This window comes from Haliaeetus leucocephalus, unplaced genomic scaffold (genome assembly GCF_000737465.1).
Source record: "Haliaeetus leucocephalus isolate CR32 unplaced genomic scaffold, Haliaeetus_leucocephalus-4.0 Scaffold373, whole genome shotgun sequence".
NCBI lineage: Eukaryota > Metazoa > Chordata > Aves > Accipitriformes > Accipitridae > Haliaeetus > Haliaeetus leucocephalus.
The window spans coordinates 4,197,956-4,221,739 of record NW_010972809.1 but is presented as its reverse complement, the minus strand read 5'-3'; the positions used below and the strand labels follow the sequence as shown (position 1 = coordinate 4,221,739).

Below are 23,784 nucleotides of genomic sequence, written 5' to 3'. Positions count from 1 at the left end.
ACCCTACTGAAAGATGTGGGAGACTGATAAGAACATACAGAACAGGTCTGAGATGGCCTGGCCTTTTTTTTTTTTTTCTCAGACTGGTAAATTGACTGTTTTGCAGAACTGCTTTTTGAATTGCTTTTCCTTGACTTTCTGATTTTGTCTATGTCTGTTGTCCATGCAGTACATTACAGCCCACAAACCTCAAAGTGACTTTAACCAAAAAAACCACCAAACCCAGGGTTAGCTTCAAAATGAAAAAAAAGGGGGGGATAAGAGAAGAAATTAGCTTTTAGACCTTCTAGTGTTTTTAAGTCTTTGTAGTATATTTCAATCATGTTTGTAAAATTCCTTTTACATCACTTGGATTGAAAATATTTTGGTTTGTGGTGCTTTTTCTCGTTAAAACCACATGTCTTGCTTAAGCCCTTCCGTCTATATGAACTTCAAATATCTTAAGGACAACAGTAAAATCTTGAGAGCTGTCTCACAGCCAAACAGCCTGTGAAAAGCTCTCAGGTTTAGTTTCCCTTTGCTATTCTGGGATGACAGCTCGGACAGTGGAAAGTGGGAGGGGAGTGCATCGCCCCCTTGACATAAGTGCAGATCCCAGCATCTCTCTGTGTCTCGGCAAGATCTCTCAGACCCTGGAAAAAAGTCAGAACAAGTTTCCAAAAGCACCGAGTATCCGCAGCAACTGTGACCCATAAACATCACATTTGTGGCACCAGCCTCAAGATGAGACCTCAGCAGTGTGACTACAGGCACTAATGCACGTGGCAGTTCCCTCTCCCAGTTCAGCAGACTGATCAAGCTGGGACTGCTGGGACTGCTTTCCTCTTTGAAGCGCGGGGGGGGGGAAGTGCAAGGCCTGGGTTGGTTTCCATTTGTGCAAGTACCACCTTTTTTGGGAACAGCAAGGGTGTGAAACCAGCCTACGGAGCCTGCTGTCAGCAGTGGGTGTCGCAGCCCACAGCCAGTCAATAGTCATTAGGAGCCAAAAAGGCAGAGAAACCCGGCCAACTCGAGCGAAAGATGCAGCAGCAAAGAAGAGTGCAGAAATCTGGCATTTACTTCTCGCATCGTGGTCTGCTTTTATTCTTGCTGTATTAAAACTGTCATGGCTTTATGCTAATGTGCCTCATTCCTAGCCAGTGATTATTATGCTTTGAATTAGCAGTGCTCTTGAGGGTATTTTTCATGGAAAAAAAAGAGGTAGTCCTTCTGAGAAATAGGAGCAAGAGGGGAAAAAGAGCTGTTACTTGCATTAGCTCGGAGCTATATGTGTTTGGAGAGGATGAAGGAGAAGGGCCATGTTCATGGCTGATGGAGAGCACAGCAGGACTCCCAGGGCACAGATCTGTGTGAGAGACAATACTGAAATTCAGGGAAGAGCAGTCAAAATATGAAAATGGTTTTGATGCTGTGTTTGGCTTTTAATGAACCCACCCTTTGGGTAAATTCCTTTTGACTCTGGTGTTAGTTTTGCCTGACTGTGAATCCATACTCATTTACCGTGAACGGGAAAAGCTTCCCAGGGGCAGTCAAAGCGCAGCTGGTGTGGGACAGGGGGGATGTATGTTATGAAAGGAGAGAATCTTTAAGGGATGTCAGTTCTCCAGGGAACGGCCTCAGCAGTACCAGTTAGGACCAGCTCTCAAAGAGAAGTTGCTGCAGTTCTGAGATTTAGTAACTAAGGGACCTGGGTAGCAGAAATGCTGGCTCAGTGATGGGGAAGAGGAGAGAGGGTGAGCAGCAAGAGGAATTTCATTATGTTTCAGCTGTGGGTTTATGCAGCAGGAAGCCTAATTCAGCAGCAGTTGTGTGTCATTCGCAGTTTGCTCAGTGGGCCACTTCTACACCCTGTATCCTCCAAGTAAGGCAGCAAAGACAATACCAGCCCATTACTTTAGCAGCATCTCTAAAAAAATCACAGCAGTGGAACACTGTGATCTTACATGTTTTAACTAGAGGCACCTTAAAAATGGAGGAGGGGGAAAAGGCATGGTCCCTTTGGATCTGCATATAGAAGGAGGTGGTCTGTACCCTGTGCTGGTCTTCAAAGCCCAGTAGGTTCCAGTGAAATCAAAGTATAAGGAAATTTCTGATTTCCTCTTCTTTTTACCCTCATGGTTTGTTCAGCATAACCAGGCAATATCCAGCCTCAATGCAGCATGTCCCAGCCCCTGCATAGGACAGAGTCTTGTAATGGGTTCTCTGGATATAAGAAGGTGTCTCTCTAGGCAGTTGGGCACAAAGAACTGGAACAGAATGAAATGCTTTGGCTGGATTACCTTTTTTTCCTCTGCTTTAAATGGAAAGAAGATGTTCTCAGAAATGTCAGGCTTTCTCTCCATTAACCCAAGGAATAGGTTTTTTTAACCATTTCCACTGAAACAGTTGGCCACTCTGTATTTTGCGGGCTAGCTTTTTTTTTCTCCAGAAAGTTACAGGCAGCTGTATCTGGCAGTGATATTTTACAGGAAAAAGGATTGTGTTGCCAATGTTCAAAACAAACAAAAGAGCAATAACAAAATAACCAACCTTCTTGCACAAACCTGAGGGGTTCAAATAGTATTTCAGTTTGGAGTTCCAATAATGAAGCCTCCTTTGTGTTAGAAATGAGTCTCTGGCTGTTCCCATGAAAACCAACCTAAATTTGGCACACTTAAAGCCTCGGAAAAATTTCCATTGAGACTCATAAGAATTTGCCAGCCAAAATCTCTCGTGATTCTGTCAGTGTGGAGTGGGTGTGTTCATCCCTTCACAGCGACGTTCTTGCTGAAGTTCCTGAGCCCGTGCTCATGGCTGAGGTTAATGCTTAATGTACTAGAGGTGAAATAGAAACACTGGGCTGCTGTCTTCATAGAGGGCGAGGTGACAATCTGTGTCCTCTCTTTATGAATCCAGACTGTGTGTGCAAACCACTCAAATCAGCTTTACTGGCAGTGTTGCATTACAACACAAGCCTGGCAAATGGTATCCCTTAAAAAACAAACCAAAACAAAAACCCCAACAAAAAACAACTTTAAAAAAACCCACAAAACCCCCTCCTGTATGCTGACTGAATTACGCAGATGCTTTTTTTTAGGGAGGGAGAGTGCAGGCTTCAGCCCAAGGCTGGGAGAGCTTACTGCAGCCCTGGCATGGAGCTGTGGCATGGAGACACCCTCTCTCCTGGCCTACTGGTACCTTCCCCCTTTCAGTGTTTCCCTTTGTGGTCCTGGCTTACCTCTCTCTGTGCCTTTAATCATAGGGATGTTATTTCTCAAAACTATCAGAAAATGGGGGGGGGGGGGACGCAACATGACACCATGCAATGTAACTGTGCCAAGTGACCACCCCCAGACTTCTCTTGCTGTTATCAGGGAGGAAGGGTAATTTCAACTCTTCAAATTTTTTTAAGTATCGAGCCTATCATGATGTATTACAATGTAAAGGTTGTAGAAAGCTGATTTTTTTTAACAACAGAAGCTCAGTGAAAACCTGTAACCCCCACCACCTAGGGAATTGAGCCCTAAGTGTGGACTCTATTAAAATTCGCCAAGTCCCTGTGTTAAAAGTTAAGTATAAGAATTGGAAAGGAATGAGTGGGCAAAAAGGTGGGACTGGAAGGAACCTTCTGAATTTTTAGCACCCTTTCTGTCACTAGGAATTTCCTACTGCAGCCGCTTTTGTAACCCAGGCAGTTTTAATGGACACGGTAATGATACCAGAGGGTCATTATTTATCAGGGACCTTGCTCTTGATAAATATTAGTTCATGGAACTGTCTCTTTCCATTGCAAAAGAAGACTTGCAATCTTTCCTTTTAGCAGTATTGCATCACTTTGGGGGAGCTTTCTCTTCCCCAGTCTCTGTTATGCTTTCCCAGGAATGGCTGGTGGATGGACTGCCAGCTGTCTAGAGCAATGCAGAACAATCTGTTAAAGATTGTAACTTTGCTATTGTAATAATCCATATTCCTATTGAATCTGATTGTTAATACTGATTTTTAAAGTAGATTATGGATTGCACTGAAAGGACAGAAAATAATGTTAAAATAATGACTACATTTTTTTTCCCCTTTTTACTGTTCTCTGTAACCATGGAAAATTTTGACCATCTGTGTGGTTCTCTGATAATTTATTAAAACATTTATTTCACTCCCCCCCCCCCCCTTTTTTTTTCTCTTGCTGAAACTACAGCTGAGGAAGTGGAAAGACTGGCTGCAATGCGTTCAGATTCTTTAGTACCTGGGACTCACACGCCTCCAATCAGAAGAAGAAGCAAGTTTGCTACTCTTGGAAGGCTTTTTAAACCATGGAAATGGAGGAAGAAGAAGAGTGAAAAATTTAAGCATACTTCAGCAGGTAATAGTTGTGATCGGGTTGGTTTGTTAATCTGGAACTGTTTGCTCAACAAGGCTAAAGATTTGTAGTGCAGCCCCAATTTATACATGTTTTTAAGGTAGCTGAAGCTCAGCTTGGAGAGATTTCTCAGATTCTAAGAGATCTTTAACTTCATTACCAGCTTTTTCTTTTAAAAAATCCCAAATATGTTGGGTGCACTACAATTAAAGCAGCAGCTTGCCAAAGCTGTATATTCACGTTCTGCCACTAGAGCTAGAGGGTAACCCAGAAGAAATCTTGTTACATTGATTTAGCAGACTATGGGTAAAGGAAATGGTAGTATGAAAAGACAATGCTAGTGGAGGGTTTAGCCACATTCAAGCTGCTGTAAGTGCTAATAGAGGAGCGAGAAAAATACATGACAAAGAAGTTGACATTGTATTGAATAACTTGCATAACCATAAATTATTTGTTCCATTGGGCAGGAAAGATGTGTCACTTGTTTTCAAGAAAAACAAATCTTTCTTCCTGCCACACCCCTCCTTCTGCCATAGCTGTCGAACACTCCTGGTTTAAGACTCTTTTTAATTAAAAAATAAGTATGGAAAACTACAAAAATGTGTTTTTATATTGTAAATTGGTCTGAGCAAGAATCCCAGATCCAGGCCTTGTTGCACGTGGTGGAAGTTCGTACCTGGCATGTTTGTTTTCAAGCTCTGTGATCTATTTAGAAGGTTTATTTTCTTTGTTCTTCCATGATGACTAATAATTAGTATATGTGGTTTTGCAAGTCTTGAGCCTGGATCGTCTGTGAGAAAACATGAATTTTCTTCTGATTTCTTATTGTTCTCACTAGAATTAGAAAGAAAGCAGTGAGGATATTGCTCCTTTAAGTGCCAGAAGAGACTTGAGTTACAGCCCAGTTGCTCTCTGACCTGTTTATTGCACAGTGGAAGCTTTCAGGCAGGACTTGACTGTACCTTCTGGCACCCCAAAGCCTGTACTCCTGAAAATGGCCCATAATTGTTTGAGAAGTCTCATTTAGCTAAGTGTGAATTCTTGCACAAGGTTAAATGCAGAATAAGAGTTTTCAGGGTTCATACCTGAAGGTGCTCTTTATGTTGTGCTGTTTAAGCTGCTCTCTGATTCGTCAGGCAAAGACTAATGAACTGGAATAGATGGCTGTATTACTCTGAGTGACGATCGTATTTTTTGACTTGACAGCTGAGAAGCTATTGTCACCAAAAATTACATGTTTCTGCAAAACAAAAGGCTTGTCTTTCATGTTCTGTATTAGTCATAAGCATAGTGCAGTGTAGCAGGATTTCCGTGATAACTGTATAGCTCTTACCGATACGTGGACGCTGTGGTGACAGCTACTTTGAAGTTAGTTCCAGCATGCTGGGTTAGTTGGTTACAAATCAGAGGATAACCACAACAGTTCAGGACACACCACGGGTTGCAAAAGCCTGCCTAGTATTTATTTGTATGGTTTATCCAGCTCCAGGAGCTGCGGCTGAGCTGCATCCTGCTGTGGTTAGACTGATTAGTTTGAAGCTGGCTTGAATATGCCTGTATAATCTGCTCTAGGCATTACAAGAAGTGTTACATAGAGTTGCCCCATTTACCAAAACATTTGGAAAGTACACAGTGATTAAAACCAGAGTAAAAAAATGTATTTCCTCTTCTCAGAGGAATAGGAAGCTTTACCAGACATGCTAGCATATCTCCTCCCCTAGTAAGAGGGACTTCAGTGTCTTTAAAAGCTGTGTCTCCAGGTTGCAGGAATGTTTGTTGATTGCAGTACTGGGTTTGATCTCAGTTGAATCCAAAACCTTCCTTTTTTAAAAAAAAGATTTCATTTCTAGTAAGCTAACAGTATCCTGCAGCTGCTCTGCAAAATTGGTATTCCTGTCAGCTCCCCTGCTACTAACTGCAGCAAAATTGACAAGGATGTCAAATTTGCTGAGCACCCTGCAGGAGGTGGGGGGAGAGAGATTTACTTCTGGACTGTATGAGAGCTGGGGACCCCACAGTTTCCATTACCCCTGACCCTGGATAACAGGAACTCACCAGGATCCTACCAGACCCCCCCCGGCAATTCAGCAGCATTGGTTGAACCTAGGATGTATAATACAAAAGATTTTACACGTGGAAAACTAGCATTTTTCTGCCAGCATTTCCATGACCTCGTCTAATACCTCTGATCTCACTGAGAAAATATATTTAATTTTTATAATAAATCAAAGGACAAGCTTATGAGATGGCATAATGAGAGCCAGCATGAAACTTCGTATTACAGGCTTATTTTCTTCTAGTGCACTGATAAATGTGAAGCTTGGAAAAAGAAAATTCCCATTAGTGTCCTACAGGCATGCACCCAAGCTTTCCCACCTGCATAGAACATCAGTAATTATCAAAAAATAAATACTAATACAAGTATTTTATTAGGCTCTTATTTGCTGCAACAATAGATTCAATTATTTTTAATGTCAAAAGTGGTAAGGGTCAAAACACATGACCTTATCTGTTGAAACTTCCTTTGAAATTAATGGGAGTTTTTTCTGGGAGAGGACTGGAAGAAAGAGAGAGGCAGGCTGATATTTAAGGTTGAAAGGTTGCCGCCTTCTTGAGATTTCCAAGTGCTAACATTTTGTATCCATATCTTTATCAGACTAAAAGCTCTGATTATTTATTCAGAGGTGAATGCTTTAAAATATAGTTCAGTGGTCAGTGGGCAAAATAACCTTTTAGGTAATAGGAAAAGTTACTTTCTGACACCTGGTAATTGCATAAGATAAGATAGAAAATCTGCAATTTGATTGATGGAGGACCTTAACGTTATGCTTATTGTATATGGTTCCTTTCAGCACATCAATACTTACATCATGATGTTTGAGCGTCACAAGTCTCCCATCCTCCGTCTTCATTATTGTATTGCCACTGAGAAGCAGAAGGTTAAAAGGACACGTGTTTCATGTACTTTATATGTTTATAGGTTATGTTGGTTTTGATATCTCTGTAGCAACTATGCAGAAATGTTCGAAGTCTGACATTGCCTTGGTGCTGACTTAGTCATGAAGGTGAAACTCATGGGTTTTGATGCAGACATCTAATGCTTTTGCCTTGCAGTTGGTCTGTCTGTGAGCATCATCATTAGGTATTTTGTAGAGCAGCCAGAGCAGGTAGAAAAAATCATGCTATGGGGTGGTCTGTTGCTGCAGATGGTAAGTGCCAGATGAGCCCGCATGTGGGGCTTGATTTGAGCGACCTCTTCTGCTGGAAGGTGGAGTATTAAGGAGGTTGTTCAGGATATGAGTGGCAGATGGGTTCTGTCTATGGACAGGCTCAATCTCAGAGCAAATGGCAAGGGAGATTATACTGTGTGAGGGACACCAGTGTACCACAGCAGGGCCAGAAACAAGTTAATTCTCACAGTAATCCTCCTCTTGGACAGAAGTGAAGCTCCTCCCAGCACAGAGTGTTTTTCAGTGTCAGGATTGCAAATCATTTTACCACAGAAGGTCCTAATGAAGGTTTTTCGATGGACGCTGAATCTCCCACAATACAAGATTAAACACTCCTGACAGTGAAGTTTTATATATAGGGACTTAGATAAGGAAATTTAACTTGGACACAATGTCGTTCCTGCTACAGTCAAAAGTGTGGTGTATTTTTTTTTAACTCACCTAAAATTTCATCTTGCACAGAAAATGTGGAAACCTTTATTGCCATGGAGGGCTGAGGGCCCCTCATGGCAATGAGCAGTATGATAAAGCTGACAACTCTAGCTTTGGGAGCACAGGCAAACTTCTAAATGGTAAGATTATATCAGTTGATGGGGTGGTTTCTTAAAACTGTTAAGGAGCACTCTCACTTATGGCAGAAGAAGCTAGGAAGAAACAGTTCTTTGCCTGAGCGTGTTTCCTTGGCTGGATGCAGCTGGGATGGCTCCAGCGTTTTTAAAGCCACACTGGGCTCTCTGGGAATCAGCAAAGCAGATAGCAAGAGAGAAAGCTGTCTGTCTCCTCAGCCAGACCTTCGTCATTGTTTTTAATACCTTGATCTTGTTCTGCTCGCCTCGATGTGAATTTGAAAACAGTTCCTGGATGTGCTGCTGTTTTATTGCAGTGTTGTACATGTGCTGGTGAAATGTCATTTCCTGGTGATGTTTTGGAGAAGGAAGTGCTTCTGAAATAAAGAAGCCTGAGGGAAGATAGGTTCTGGGCTTACTTGAAATATTATTGAAGTTTTTTGTCACCGTATTCATTGTCGTGGCTTAAGCCCAGCCAGCAACAAGGCACCACGAGGCCACTCGCTCACTCCTCCCCGCTCTGGTGGGATGAGGAGGAAAAAATATAATGAAAAGCTTGTGGGTCAAGACAAGGACAGGGAGGCATCACTCACCAGTTATGGTCACAGCCAAAAGACAGACTCAATTTGGGGAAAACCCAAAATCAATTTAATTTGTTACCAGTCAAATTGAAACAGGATAATGAAAAGTAAAACCAAACCTTAGAACACCTTCCCCCCACCCCTCCCTCCTTCCCAGCTCAACTCCACTCCTGATTTCATCTACCTCCTCCCCTGCAGCGGCACAGGGGGACAGGGAATGGGGGTTGCGGTCAGCTCCCCACCCCTTGTCTCTGCTGTTCCTTCCTCCTCAGGGGCAGGACTCCTCACTCGTCCCCTGCTCCACCGTGGGGTCCCTCCCACGGGAGACAGTCCTCCATGAACTTCTCCAACGTGGGTCCTTCCCACGGGCTGCAGTTCTTCACGAACTGCTCCAGCGTGGGTCCCTTCCACGGGGTGCAGACCTTCAGTCACAGACTGCCCCAGCACGGGCTTCCCCAGGGAGCGGCGGCCATCTTGGGGGGCATCCATCCCCCTGCTCCGGCGTGGGCTCCTCTCTCCCCGGGCTGCAGGTGGGCGTCTCCTCCCTGCCTTCCTCGCTGACCTTGCTGTCTGCAGAGGGGTTCCTCTCACATCCCACTCCCCCCCCTCACTGCAGGTTCCCCTTCTGTTCTCCCAGAGGTGCTACCGCTGTCACAAATAATGGGCTTGGCCTTGGAGGGGGCGGGCCCGACCTGGGGCGGGGGAAGCTTCCAGCAGCTTCTCACAGGAGCTGCCCCTGCGGCCCCTCCCCCGCTACCAAAACCCTGCCACACAAACCCGTAATGTTCATCAAGAGCCAACTGCTTGCAACCTTTCAGAAAAAAGTACTTCAGCTGCTTGCACGAGTCTGAATAGGGAAAAATGTCTTGTTTCGCCATTTCACGTTTCTGGTGACCTTCATTTTAAAGAAGTGGTGTGTCCATTTTCCCCCATCCTGCTCCCTGAGTTGCAGTGCTCACGCAGAGGGGAGGAGGAACCATGTAGCTTGTACTTGGAAGAAACTGGTTGGAATGAGTCGAGGAAAGCAGGAGATGGTGAGAAATTAAGACGACCTGTGGAGAAAACTCAGCTGTAAGTAGGAGAGACAAGGGATTCAGCAGTGTTTGGGCACCCTGTACAATGAGCAGAGAAAGTCCAGTGTCAGAAGAAAGCTCCACAGCAGCTCTGTTGCCAAGTAGATGGTTGTCTGAGGCAATCGATAATACTAAAGAGAGAAAAGGAAATCTGTTGAACTTAGCCTTTCCTCCTAGGTACTTTGAAACCTCCCTTCATTCGTGTCCCAGATCCCCCTCCTAGAAGTACTTACAACTTCTTCCACGGGGCAGTGAGGATGGGTCAATCCTCCGGTGCCACAGCTCCCATCCTCAAAACCTGTGGGTGAGCTAGCAAGCCGTGTCCTGTTCTGTGGCCAAAGAAAGATGTGACAGGGGCTTCCTAGACTCATGCTTGGGGTGCCCTCCTGAGAAGAGGGAAGACGTGCTCCTGCTTCATTTAAAGCTTCGTTTGCTTAGCGTAAAATTGTAGAGGTTGGTATTCAGGTACCCATCTCGAGGTGTAGGACTGGGGAGTTTGAAGGGATAAAGACTGGGGCTGAACAAATTGGACCAGGCTGTCAGAAGAGCCAAGAGGCAAATCGGTGTGAGCCAGGCATCATCAGTTGGGTTGGGAAAGGTTGGCTTGCAGGACTAGGATTTGCAGGGCAGGTTCGTGGCTTGATCTGCTGCCCAAAGGCCTTAGGACTTTCTTAATAGTTGTCTGTAAAGAGGGTGACAATCTTCGTAGCAGCTACTCTGTTAAACTGGAATAGCTGAGGTCTGTGTGCTGGATCTAAAGATCAAAGCCCAATAGTGTAGACAGTGCCACAAAAGGGAGCATCTGGGTTTTTTCAGTTGCTTTTTAGGGAGGGTATACATGCTCTTCCATTAACTTTTACCCCCACTCAAGCCACTTAAAGAAAATCAAGCATGCCAAAACAAAATCCACTCATGCAACCTTTAGCTGACCCACTCCCAGAATCTGCATTAAAACAGCTATTCATTTTATGTTCAAATGCTATTTTTTTTCACTTGCTAAGCCTCGGTGCTTCAGTTTTTCCAACCAGAGTTTTTTAAACAGTGCTCTATAAAAATTCACATATTGATGTGTTTATATAAGTTAAGTCTCCCAGTCAGGAGAGGAATTGTTTAAATTTGGCAACACATACAGGCAAGGACTTTCAATGTTTCTGATGAATAACAAGAAGAAAACAAAACGTGGTAAATCTGTGCAGTTAGAGGAACTGCTATTCATAAACCATACCCAGATCGTTTTATTCCTACTGCTAATTATTTCTAACTACAATAGGTAAATATTTTGAACTTTGTTTTCTAGAATATTCCAATCCGTATCGGTAGAAATTCAACAATGTGTTGCCAGTGCTGCTCTTAAACCTTCCTACTCCCTTCTGCTTTGCCAGTGATTGCCTCTCATGTTTTCTCATGTAAAACTGTCAGGCTGTTAAACTAGTTGTGCTATTTGGGTGAGACTTTTGCCTGGGGAAGCAAAGGAGAAGCGCAACCTGCAGACATGCCTGCCCTCACCTCTGTCTGCACTTTTGGGGAGGTGGTCTAGGGGGGAGAGATTTTAGGTGGTTTACCCAAGTTCTTGAAATCTATCTGCAAAAGTCCTATTTTCAGCCTGTACCTTGAAAGCAGTGGTTTTGTTTGGATCGTTGGCTAACAAGAATAACTGTGTCTTAAAACAGTTTATGGTCCCATTCTGTTCTCTTGAATTTTATTTAATAACTGCTGTGATCCCATGTGAAAGGTATTAATATTTCAATTACAATTCCTCTTATACTTCAGGCTAGACTATCTCTAGGTTTAGGTATGGAGAACTGAGGTAATTAAGGTTTTCCTTCCTTCACCCCCTTATTCTGATACCTTGGAAATGTAATTCTGAATCAGCACTGAGAAAGACAGCAGGGTCTCCCTTGCAGTGTAGCTGGGTCTGAAGTTACCCTGAAGCCTGAAATACCCCAAAGTCTTGTTAATAAGACTGTGTAAAACCCCCAATGGCCCTTTTGATGTGAGACAATGAGCAGGCAATATGAACGCTGGTCCCAGCCAGGTATTTTTGCTGTGCTGGAGCAGCTCATAGGGCCTTAACGCTGCTGAAAATCACTGATCTTTTCCAAGATTTTGGGAGAAGAGAGATGTAAAACTTAGTCCAGACTTACAAAAAGGAGCTCCAGTTTTGTTAATACCCAGCAATACAACCATGTTTCAGAGTTACTAAGTGCTGCTTTGTTCACTGTTTTGTATATTTTTTTGATGGAGGTGCAAACTGTCATTCTTCGAAGGAAAAAGCCATTTTGCAGGAACTTGGGCTGTTTACGAATGCACATTGACTTAAGCAAATATTTTTATCTGAAGGAAATTCCAGAAAGTAAGTATATTATATTTCAGTATTTTCTACATGAATCTTAGAAGAGTTTTTATTCAAATTTACATTTCTGTTTCAAATTTGAACTAGATATTAACAAGTATAGGTAAAAATTTGAATTCCAAATATAAAATGACCTAAAAGACAGGAAAACATTTGTTTTAAGTCTGCTGAAATATTACATTGCTTGAGCTCAAGGCCTGAATAAAAAATTAAAATAATTTTTCAGTTCTATTTTTGCACACTTGATGTGTTCTTAATTTTCAAATTAAAAAAAATAATAATTCTAGGTCTCAATGCAGATTGCCCGTAGCTTCTCTTTGCACGCACTAGCATTTTCTTAATGTCTTCTGAGAAGCTGGCCAGAAGTTGCACCAGAATTCATGCAAAACTTAGGCAACTTTTAAAAAATTTGACCATTTACCTTTCTATAGAGGGAGCAAAACTAGCCTGTGTATCTGCTTACTGCTCTGGAACCAAAGATCCACAGAGATTTTTAAAGCCAGTGCTCATTTTCAACCGTGCAATTAGATAAACAGCCCAAAGCTTATGGTGGCAGAAGGCACTTCATAGCAAGGGAAAGCAGTGGGTGGTTTGCTTCTTTATTGCTGGAATTATAAATTATCAGTGTTTTTAGATTTGTCATGTTAAGCAGATTAACAGAATTCAAATGCCTTCGGAAGTTGCAGATCTGATTTGTACACAGAAGGCAGTTAAAGCAGTTGTCTATTTTTATACTTCAATTGTCAAGTGGAAGCTCCTGGTTCAAAAATGGGGTGTATAATCACTCCCCTGGAAGCATGTATTCTACTACAGAGCAGCATCACGGTGTCTTCCTGAGATCTGCTGCAGAACATTTCCAGGTTTAAGAAGTGGACTTTGCTTAGCTGGACTGAAAAATACGTTTTGGGATTGTTCTAGCCCTGTGCCAGCTCTAATGGAATGTGTGAGACAGGGCCCTTAAATGTGTCCCTTCTTACAGGAAAGGGATGTTTAATGAGGCTGTTTGGTTTTTATGCTAATTACATTTCCAGCTGCTGTGAAGATTATATGAGGCTGCCCAAACTGTAATACTGCAACGTAATTCTATAACAATGCATTCCTGTTAAAATAATATAATAATACAATTAAGCCATTAGAGACTTTACAGCAAATTTTGAGGATTGAAAAATAGATTCTGTTAATAGCGTAAGCTTCTGCATGGTATAGGGATTAGAGAATGACATTTGTTGGAGATGTTTTAAGAAGTGTTTCACCAACGAATCAGCAATAATGGAATATCTGGTTGAGGGGAGAGAGAACGAGCATGTTTGGAAGAAGATCATTCTTGCGTAAAAAATTGTTGTATATTCCTCAGCTGCTATTGCTGTGACTCATGAATGTACAGTCTTCATCAGACGGGGTCCTTACAGATTATTTTAGAATGCTTTCATTTAACAACAAATGCGTTGAAGCTGCTTTTTATTTTTAGATTGCATTTGAAGCATAGAAATTAATTAGTATTTCTCAGACTGTTGGCTTTTGTTCTTCAGGTTTTCACTGCCCTTTTTAAAGATGCGGGGGAAATAGCAACATTTCACGGTGACATGGAGCCATGAGGCATCTGGTCTGTGATGAGAACAAAGACTGAGCAATAGTGGGCAGCTGTAGTGCCAGGTTATCCCAGTGACCTGAAAAAGCTGCAGGTCCTTTCTGGCAGGATGCTGGCTGGTCGCAGGATCCTGCTTTTAGGCAGTTCGTGCCCTGGGTCATGTTTTTTATTCCATCAAAGCAACAGCCGTTGAATATTGCCATGTAAATTTGTCATCAGTCAGTAATCTACGTTGTGCAGGTGCGTGTCTTGAGACTTGGCAGGGTTCATCAGTGGCACTGCAGAGGCTGGGTGCTTCAGCGGGGGAAATCTGCTCAGTGACTCCGCCAGTTCCCCTGCACTTTGGTCAGAGGTGAGTGTGGTCCTCTCGTGCCTGGAACAGCAGAGGGGAAAACCTCCCCTGCCTTTCAGAGGCTGCTGCTGGGTAGTTTCTGAAAGGGAAATTTGTTAGATGTCTTCACTTAGAAGCAGTGTTGAGGAAGTCTTATTCCTAGAATACTGTTTTGCTCTCGCTCCGTGTTTCCCGTGGAGGGGAAATGAAGCAGGAATCCCCGAGGCCAGCATGGCGATACCTCGAGTGAGCCCTACTGTGTCAGTGACCTGATTGACATCTGACCCATGTTGTGATTGGGAAATAGATTGGTACAGTAATGTGAACATGCAGCCCAATGACTCTAATCTGATGGGATTTTTTAATCACAGTAGTTGCCCTTTATTTCCATGTCTGTGAACTGCATTAAAAAGGCACATACATCTAGATGTATAGAGTATTGACAGCAGGGATGAGAATCCCAGGTCCACAGGGATCTGAAACACAGATGGCAGTCACCCAGACAAAACCATTAACTTCATGAGCTCTTTCCAGGGCTGCTGGGGCTAATATATTGAGGAATAATAAATAGTTGCTAGAAAGAGAAACTGAATTGCCCTGTGTACAGAGGTTTAATAGGAAAATCAGATTATGAATTGGGAATCAAAGATAGCTTGATGAAGAACAGTTTCTTAGAAATCTTGGTCTAAGTCTTGTTTATACTATAGCTTGTTTATACATTGTAACTTGAATTATTTAAACCATAAATATGAAACAGATTAGTTATATCACCATAAACCCTTGGGTGGATGTTTATTCAGTTTATAAACTCATTCATTTTATTATAATCCATTAAGGCCAATTCAGTTCTGAATTAAAATGTCCACGCAAGTGTTCAATGTGGCATAGGTGATCATCCCTGAATTGCTTAATTCAGATTGCTTTTCCTGAGCACCCATGTAAGTAGCCACAGTAGCTAGTGTGCAGGAGAGAGTCAATCAGGTAACTACCTGAGCTGCCACAAGAGATAGGATCTAGAGGCTCTGTTCAGTGAGAGCTACATCTGGTTACTTGGACTGACCCAAGCGACTAGGCAAAAGAAGTCCAAGGTAGTGATTAGAGCATTTAATGAAGAGAGGAAGCTGTTGTGCTCTCTTCCAAATTCTGCTGCTAATCCATACCAGTCTTGTTAAAATGATGCCTATAGATTATTACGCTCCAAGTATTGCAGGACTTAGTTGCAATTTCACTAGGTTTCCTCTTTTTTTTTTTTGTAAATCTGTCTGTAGGGTTTCTTCAGAACTCCAGCTCACTAAGTCAAGTCATTCAGAGAGAATCTTGGATTCCAGTAATAAAAAGGATTATTAAAAATCCCGTGTGACTGTAGAAGAAAGTCTTGGAAAGCAAAAGCATGGAAAAAAAAATCTCAAATACTTGTTAGAAATTAAACTCACTATTTTGAAGAAACTTACAGATTTTCTGAATATTTATAATTTGCTTTACTGATACCAATACATTTTCAGCGCAATGTTTCAGTTCCATAGTATGGTGCCTATATAAAGATGGGAGTAGTTAAAAATAAGACTTATTTTGGTTTCCGTTTATTTGTATAGGCTGAAGATATAATACTATCTGTTGTTAACTGCATCTGAGTTGTTCATTAACTACAGGATGTCCTACACTTTTAGATAAAAGTAGGGGCAGAATAGATCCATGATGCTGAACATCACTTGCTATTCCTTTTGTTCTTGCTGGAGTAGCAGATATATGTTTCTAGGCTGAAAAATGGAGTATCTCAGTCTCTTATTTTGCAGCTGAATATGTGGATGTAGATTTTTGAAGGAACAGACCTTAGTGCCTCTTAAAAAGGTTTTAATTTGATAATTAACACTCTTGGTCCTTTATATCTTCAGAGCTCTATATGCATCTCTCCAAGTTAATCAGGCAATCACAATTCTGTTTATCAAAACGGGCAGTAAAAATCATCCTTTTGCTGTAGTGAATCACGCGTTCTCAACTTAACCAACAGCATTATTTGCCTATTTTAAAAGAGAAGTTATTAGGGAATTTTTGTTTGCTACTAGCTACCTCTTGAGTCTGAAAACACCAATCCCTCACCTCCCTATGTTTTGCAGGAAGCTCATGGTCTCCTTGTGCTCTTCATTAATTCCTTAGTTAAAAGTAGCATGGGACTGACAGCTGAATGTGCATAGATAAGCAGTACTCTGAGGAAGGTCCAAAGAGTGCCCAGATATGCTTCTGCCTGAAGGCAATGACATGTATTTGTGCTGAAAATGGTTGACAATGGGTTTGATTTTCTTCCTGCTGAAGCTGTTGAATTCTCCCCCTGTCTTCACTGGGCACAGGGTGCCTGGCAGGCAGTTGCAGAATAGCAAAAGCCTTTGCTCATATGAACAGGAAATGAAGAGCTTCTGCCAGCTGCACCATCTCCCTTCTGAGGTGCTTTGTGCCCAAAAGAAGACCACGGGACTCAGTGGGTGCTCAGCTCTTTGCAGTAGTAAGCAATGTGTGTGCAGGCCAAATTTTTTCCAGGATGTGCATGTGTATTCAAAATGCACCCTTGCAGCCTTTTATATTTAAGCTCTGCCTCAAGACACTTTGAAGCCCATGAATTTTCTATCACCATCGTCAAGAATCAATACTGCATTTACACTTCTGTGCTGGCACTTATATTTTCAAAACTGTACATGTATCTCTAATAGCCTGTGTGCTTCATGGACCTGATCGAAAGCCCCATAAAAATGATCGTTGGATTCTCTGTGGTTTTCATTGATATAGGATCAAGCCTGTATTAAGCAGTCATAGTAGCATTCCTCCCAATTTCGTATCTAATGAGAAAATATGCTATAGGTAGATTAAACACCAGTTAAAAAAAGATGTAGTTGGCTGTGAGTGAAATAGTCAGATAGCATTTGAAATAAAGTTTAGATATGCCTAAGTCATGGTGTTTTTTCTCACTAGCTAGCAGCTTCTTGTATATCATCTCCTGTGGAGGATTTTAGTTTATAGTTGTGGGGAAAAACAACTCAATAATTCCATGAGCAACAAAACTTATGAAACCCAATTCTGTATGGGTTCCTTCTTCCTGGATCTTTTTCTGTTTAATCATGAGCCTGGGAATGGCAATTTGGATCAGTTTTCTCTAACTAGCCTCCCAGTTTCTCTGAACTTTAGAAACATAACAAATTTATGGTCTTTTGTCCTGCCACCAAAGTTGGCTGAAGCTGGAAATAGGTAGTGAAGTTGTCAGCTAGGGCAGAGAAAGATAAGAAAGCCACTACTGCTGCTAGAAATATGCAGGAAGGGATGGGAGAAAACAGGCATTGTCTGGCTGGTACAGGAAACGATACCTTGGCTGTTCTGGTTTTAGACTGGGTGGTGATGAGTTTGGAACAGTGGCAACACACCTGGCATCCTTTTACAACAGCTCTGAGGAAGAGCACAAAATCAGTCAAGATCTAAGATTCTGAAATCTACAAATATATGACATTTTGCAGTATTTGATCCTAGCAGGTCACAAACCTCAGTATTTACTCTTTGGATCATGTCTCATTCAGCCCTGGAATTAATAGTATTGAAAATACTATGGGTGCCCTCATTAGCTTGGAATGAACAATGTCAAAGGCAAGGGGTTTCTTGATTGTAGAATAAATAACTGATCTAGTTGTTTTTCACAAGGCAGGTGAATGCCCACCATAACCCCTGCCAGTTGTAAATGCCCTACTACTGCATAGATGATGTGCTCTCTGATGATGATCTGATAATTGAAGGACTCCACAAATCTTTTCTGGCTTTTATTTACTTATTAACTAGAGGATAATTATAATTCTTCATCTCTGTAATCTCATTCAGCTTTTCCTACAGCTACTTTTTTCCTCTGAGTGGGATTAATTCATGTATGAATTGCTCTTAGACCACCACCATCGCCAGGAATGGGTATGCTGTAATGGCCTCAGTTTATCCTAGAAGGGGAGCTCAATGCTATGGAGGAAGGTTTCCTTCCACCATAATGGGATAATTCACTGTGGTATGCACTAGCCTCTGCCAGGATCTGGTCCATGTTGCATCTGTCTCTCTGCAGAGATGGGGTAGGATGGGAGCCCCTACTACATGTGCTTACAGTACTTCTTGGTGTACGTATGCACTAGTGTACAGCATGTGTCTTGGTAATTCACAGAACCCTGTTCAGGGCAAAAGTGAAGATGATTACAGAAAATTTGTGTATATTGGTTTATAAATTAAAAGAACTAAACCAGCGACAGCTACTCTTCTTAATTAGCGATGGATCTAAACTGGCCCTACAGTCAGTCAGGCATCCATTGTTGATCTCTGTAACATGATGCCATTCTATCATGTTGGCAGCACTGATGCAGGAGCTCTAGCACATGTACTCATCCCTTGTAGTAACCAAGTTCATACACCATCTTTTATTTAGATGTGATGTTTACGCCCCAGAAAGCTTGTAGTTTGGAATGGCTACCTCTAAATATTGATGTTGACTTTTTGCATCTGAATCTGCAAAGGCATTGTGCTGAAATGAGAGGCCAGCAATGCTGTGGTATTTGTGGCACTAATGTGCAGACAACATTCCTGCAGGCTAAAATGCACTGCAAGTAGCTGACAAAACCAATCAAAATCCCCTCATTTGTTAGTCTAGCAGATTAGTCCATTTTCTGATTTTGCTGCAAGGGTTGTGAGACTGGCTTAACTCAGCTGTCCTCCTTTGAGTGACCGCATTTAGATCAAGCCAAGCCTCAGCTGTGTCATTCATAGTGTTGCACCTTCGGAACTCATGCAGCTAGGACTGGAATTGGTGCCGCTGAATTAACAGATTTAATGCTAATTCAGATTTTGGTCAGGACGTTGTAGTTAGGATTCTTGCATCTGTTGAGAGGGAGTTAGCTGAGTGAGTTCTCTTGCAGAAGGTCATGACCCAGCCCCTCGCCACTACCTCCCATCAGTCGGGAACCATTGACAGCATCCCATGGGCTATCCCATGTGCTGACACCTGCACCTCGGTTTCCAGAGGACCAGAGCCCCTGCTGCCAATGAAGATACAGCAATTTTACAATTTCTTCCTTGTCTTCTGGCAGTGGTTCATTTGCTGAATAGAGCTGGCTCTGAGCTCTTCAGGGTAGTCATGACATCTTTCTCCTGGGGTCCTGATCATCAAAATGACTACTGAGAAAAATAAGTTGTATTTGACCAGGATCTTCAGGATTTATCTCTGGAATTATGTGCCCTGAGGGAGAGAGTGGCTTTTGTGTGTGGTATCTGTTGTCTTGGTAACATGGTTTCATACAGGAAATACTATGTATATTTGAGCACCCTTGATAACCTGCACTGCAATACAAGTTACATTGGTCAGTTTTCTTTCCTTGCATCCCTAGAAGGGGAGACCGTAGAAGTGAACATTGCAAATATGCAGGATAGAAAAGCCACAGGGGAAGAGACCTGAGATGCTCCCCTTCTGTGCTAATTGAAAATATGCCAAATCATAGTTCACTGCACAGATAAATGAGAGACACAGGAGATGGACTTTGAGGATTGCGCTATCTAATAAAACCCAGCAGTATTTCCAGAAGAGCAGAGTTCTCTTTTAGCAGTGTTAGAGCAAACATGGTGCTGGTATGAATATTCTGAATAAATTGGTGTGCATCCTTGGTCTGAAACTCCCTGTAGGTTAAGATGAACAAAGTGATAGCTATTCCAAGCACGTGTGGCAAGGTATGGGCTAAGTGAAGTACTTCTGCTGCTGGTCTGATGATGTCTCTTGTGCTGCAGAGAAGCTGAATAAAAAGAAGGCTAATATTCGGGAGCCCTAGATCTGTATTATAGCTGATTTGTAGCAGGGTAGAGTCTCTCTATTCATGTAACACCTGCTAGTTCTGTACAACCTTTATGTATATATGCTTATGTCCTACTTTTTTCTGTAGAAGCTATACATGCGTTTGAGTGCTGTCCCTCGGTACATTGCCTCCCCGCAGCAGATGATGTAGAGCACTTTTGTCTGTTAAACTCGGTGGTAAAATCTCATCACCTTCAGTGACAACAGGCCTGACCCTCTGTAAAAATGTAGCGCAGGCAGGAGGCTTTCTGCTGCATATCTAGGGCACTCCAGTTAGTGAGAAGATGATTTTAAGTGATGCTCTCAAGGAAAGAACAACACAAAAAAAATGCACACACATTTATTAGAGAAGATAACTGTGGAACAAAATTATGTTGTTGAATAACAAAGGGGAAATTGTTTACAAAATGCTGATTTCTGGGTCATCATTTGCTTAATTTTTCCTCTTTCACATTGCTTGAGTAATGAAAATGCATTGGTCCCATTAGTCTCCAGAAGATCTTTAGTCATTTCCATTTGTTAGTTGCTCATGTGAGTGTTTCCCAAAGTCTTTTGAAGTGGGACTACCTCTGTGTAGGAAGAGAGTCTCAAGAGCCACCTCTCATCCTGTTCCTGACTCCATGGCATCCCCATGGTAATCAAACCAACTGCTTATGTGGAAAAGTGATATGAGGAAACCACTGAGGCAATTTCAGCTGTCTCTTAATGAAATGTAACAGCTGGAAATCAGGAAGAGCATGAGCATCATGGGACCAATCAGCCCTCTGTGGAGAAGCAGCAAGTGCTGTGTAAACCACAATCAGTATGTCTCTGAGAGCAGTGCTGTGCTGAGTGGGTAGCTAATACTATGGTGGAATGCTTAAATCCAAACACCACTTTAATTAAATTTCACTAAGTATTAGGTTAGGAAATATAAATCAAGCAGTCGACAAGATTTTAAAAAATTGGAACCAATCCTGGGCTGACGTGAGCACACTGACCTGTGTCTTCTTGCCATCTGCCTGAGATCATTTTCGTGCCTTAGGATATCCTCTCTAGCCAGTGGTCCACTGTATTTTACTAAAACCTGGGCTGTTTTCCATTCTTTCAATACTGTCTGCTTTGAGATTGCTCAAAGTGTACCCCTGGAGGATTTGGGTTTGGTTTTCCATACTCCTTATCATGGGAAATTCTTAAGTCAGATGGCAGCTTCCTCAACACAATGCAAGTTGGGTCTCCAGTTCTTCCTGCCAGAGATGTCCCAGACAGATGTCAATGGTACTGTGTTCACTGCAGGAATTGACAGCGGAAGGTGACCTTACCCATGGCAGGAACAGAGCATGCACAAGAGACGTGGGGTGGTTTATCACTCGCATTTCAGCCCTTTTACATTAGGTAAAATGCCTGCAGAAGTCCTGGATCTGCCCAGAGAATAACTCCCACAGTGAAGAAACTGTAAGAGGTAACCAGCAGGGCCTTGTCCAAAGCTGTGCTTGCAAGCACTTGCCTTGGGTATCTCAGGCAGACAGCTAGGTCAGGCCCTTGGCTCATCGCATTTTCTCACCTTGTCTTCTGTCCTGCAGCCCAGCGAGCAGGCTAGGAGAGGATGAAGAAAGCACAGATTGCCTTAAAGTCATGCTAGCCACAGAGTAGTGCTAGGCTAAGATTTCACTTCATTTTATTTTGCAGTGTCCTTTAAGAGCTGTGTGTGATCTTCCCCATTTTTTTAAATACTTGGTACCAATGCCATCTGGGTAATACAAAGCAGCAAATAACAATTGACATTTTCTTACATAAGATCTAGTTGTACTGTGCTTTACACTTTTATTCCAAATGTCTCCAGTCAAATTTTGCTTGCAGTTATGTCTAGGTATTTCCTTTTAAGCCTATCAGGTTGGGTAACACTGGCATTGTAAATAAAAGCATGAATTTTGCCCCACACTGCATTGTTCTTCCAGTCCATTTTAGTCTGTTCAGTTACATGTCTTTTAATTGTCAAGCTAACTCCTAAATTGAAGTGAATCTGTGCTCAGTGTTTGAAGATAAGAAGCATGGGGTGGCCAATATACTACTTAGAAATGAGGAACAAAGGCAGAGGCTGAATCAAGACAGTAGAAACACAAACAAGGCATCAATAGGTATCTAATGTATATTTGTGTGATTATTGTGTACTCGCACATGCTCAAATGCACTCACTCTTACTTTCCTCTTTCTATTTTTAAAAACCTAGTCAAAATCCATATACTGAAGATTTGTAGCGTATAAATTATATTTTGGCGGCACGTGCTAGGTGTGGATTGATGTGAGCAATTACTCTGTGAGGTTAAGTGTATTAAGAAACATGTAATCACTCAAGTTAGAGTGAACCATCCAGAGCAGCTTATTCAATGGCAGTGTGTGTTTATATATATATGTATAAAAAAGATACTGCGTAGCTCAGTAAGCTGGAACAAGTCAGACAGGCATAAAATGGTGTATGTTCTAGTTCTTACTATCCATGTTTTATTTTGTTATTTTTGGTATATAATTTAAAAGCCGTTCCCATTCTTGGCCATTTGTAGAACATTTTTAGCCTTGGTTGTGTAAACATATGCATATTTTATATTACTTTTAAATTGAATTTATGGATTGGATGACCCTGAGTAGAAGTAAAGGCAGTAGAGCACATAATAGTAGTAGGTTTCTGTTTTCAGCTTCTTCTAGCTTTGAAATGAGACATGAGTAATTTAGGGTCTTTTTTCTTATTTGATTATTGTTCCCAAAAAACATAGACAATGAGAAGTCTCTAAAAAGTAAAATGTTTTGCTAGATTTGCAGGGCTCCTAGTGATATAGAAATAGGCGTGATAATAACAATAACAAGATGCAAAGTGATTGTATAGTATCTAGGCCCTTAGAAGAACTCACCCAATTCTTCCAATCTTCTCCTATTTCAGTATGTGATTCAGCAGGGATACTATGTTTCCTCCAGCTGTATATTAATGTGCACGGGCATATGCACTTTCCTCCTCTCTAGGATTGTCAAAGCCCATCAAGAGTTTCAGATGGACAGCTCCTATTGGAATTAGTTGCAACTGAAATGCTTAGTGGCCAGAAAACTAAGGAGAAGTGAAAATTTTCACCACAATTCCTGGTATTTTGCATATCTGGATGTTGCTTCACACCACAGTGTTCCAAGGTGCCCAAGACGCTCCCAGGCATTTTCGAGTGTTACTGAGTGAAGTGCCAGAGCAATGCAGATGAATTGGGTTGTGAATGACTTCAGACCTTCATGGGAACATTCAGGCAGGTGAAACTACACAAACTGGATCTGACCGAATACCTTGTCGGACTTGCACACTGCTTTAAGCTCAAGGAGGCTTCATAGTGTGGAGTGGTATGGTAGAAATGGAGGAAATCTGTGGAAAAGAGTCAGTATAAAAAACCAGGCAGGCACCATTTTCAGTGCTGCCAGCACCAATCCGTTACAGAGACAGAAAAGAAACTCTCATGCTGAATGCTGGCTTCCTGATAAACCTATTTTAGTGCGTCTCGGATGTTTTGATGATGTGTGCGTGTTTACATGTTCCACTTCTGCTGGGTACTGCGTGCTGTTTACAGCAGTGGGCCAGTTTGAAGCGATTCTGTTTGTAGTGAATTTGTGGCTATCTAAACTTGTTCCTGATGACTCCAAGGTGGGGAATAAATTAACAGTCTGCCATTGCCTCAGTGAGCACAAAGGTAGACAGGATTTCAGGAGCTGTCAACCCTTTGGCAATTTTAACATTTGGACTGCCTTCCAGTTTAAGAATAGCAGGTCTTTAAAAATGTACCCCTAGATGTGGTTTTGTGGCATCATACCATTTAGAGGTATATAATATAGGTTTAATTAATTAGATCACTTTGGTGTTAATGAAGTGCTTT

The 23,784-nt window shown here is 42.0% G+C and overlaps 1 protein-coding gene across 2 annotated transcripts in view; it reads left to right on the top strand.

The window, feature by feature from the left end:
- PHACTR1 (phosphatase and actin regulator 1) overlaps nucleotides 1-23,784 on the top strand; it is a 305,821-nt gene that overhangs the window by 176,335 nt on the left and 105,702 nt on the right. For both annotated transcript variants that reach the window (XM_010573211.1, XM_010573212.1), the window contains one exon: nucleotides 4,172-4,336. In XM_010573211.1, the coding sequence (XP_010571513.1) occupies nucleotides 4,172-4,336 (165 nt within the window). The remainder of the gene's footprint in view (nucleotides 1-4,171; nucleotides 4,337-23,784) is intronic.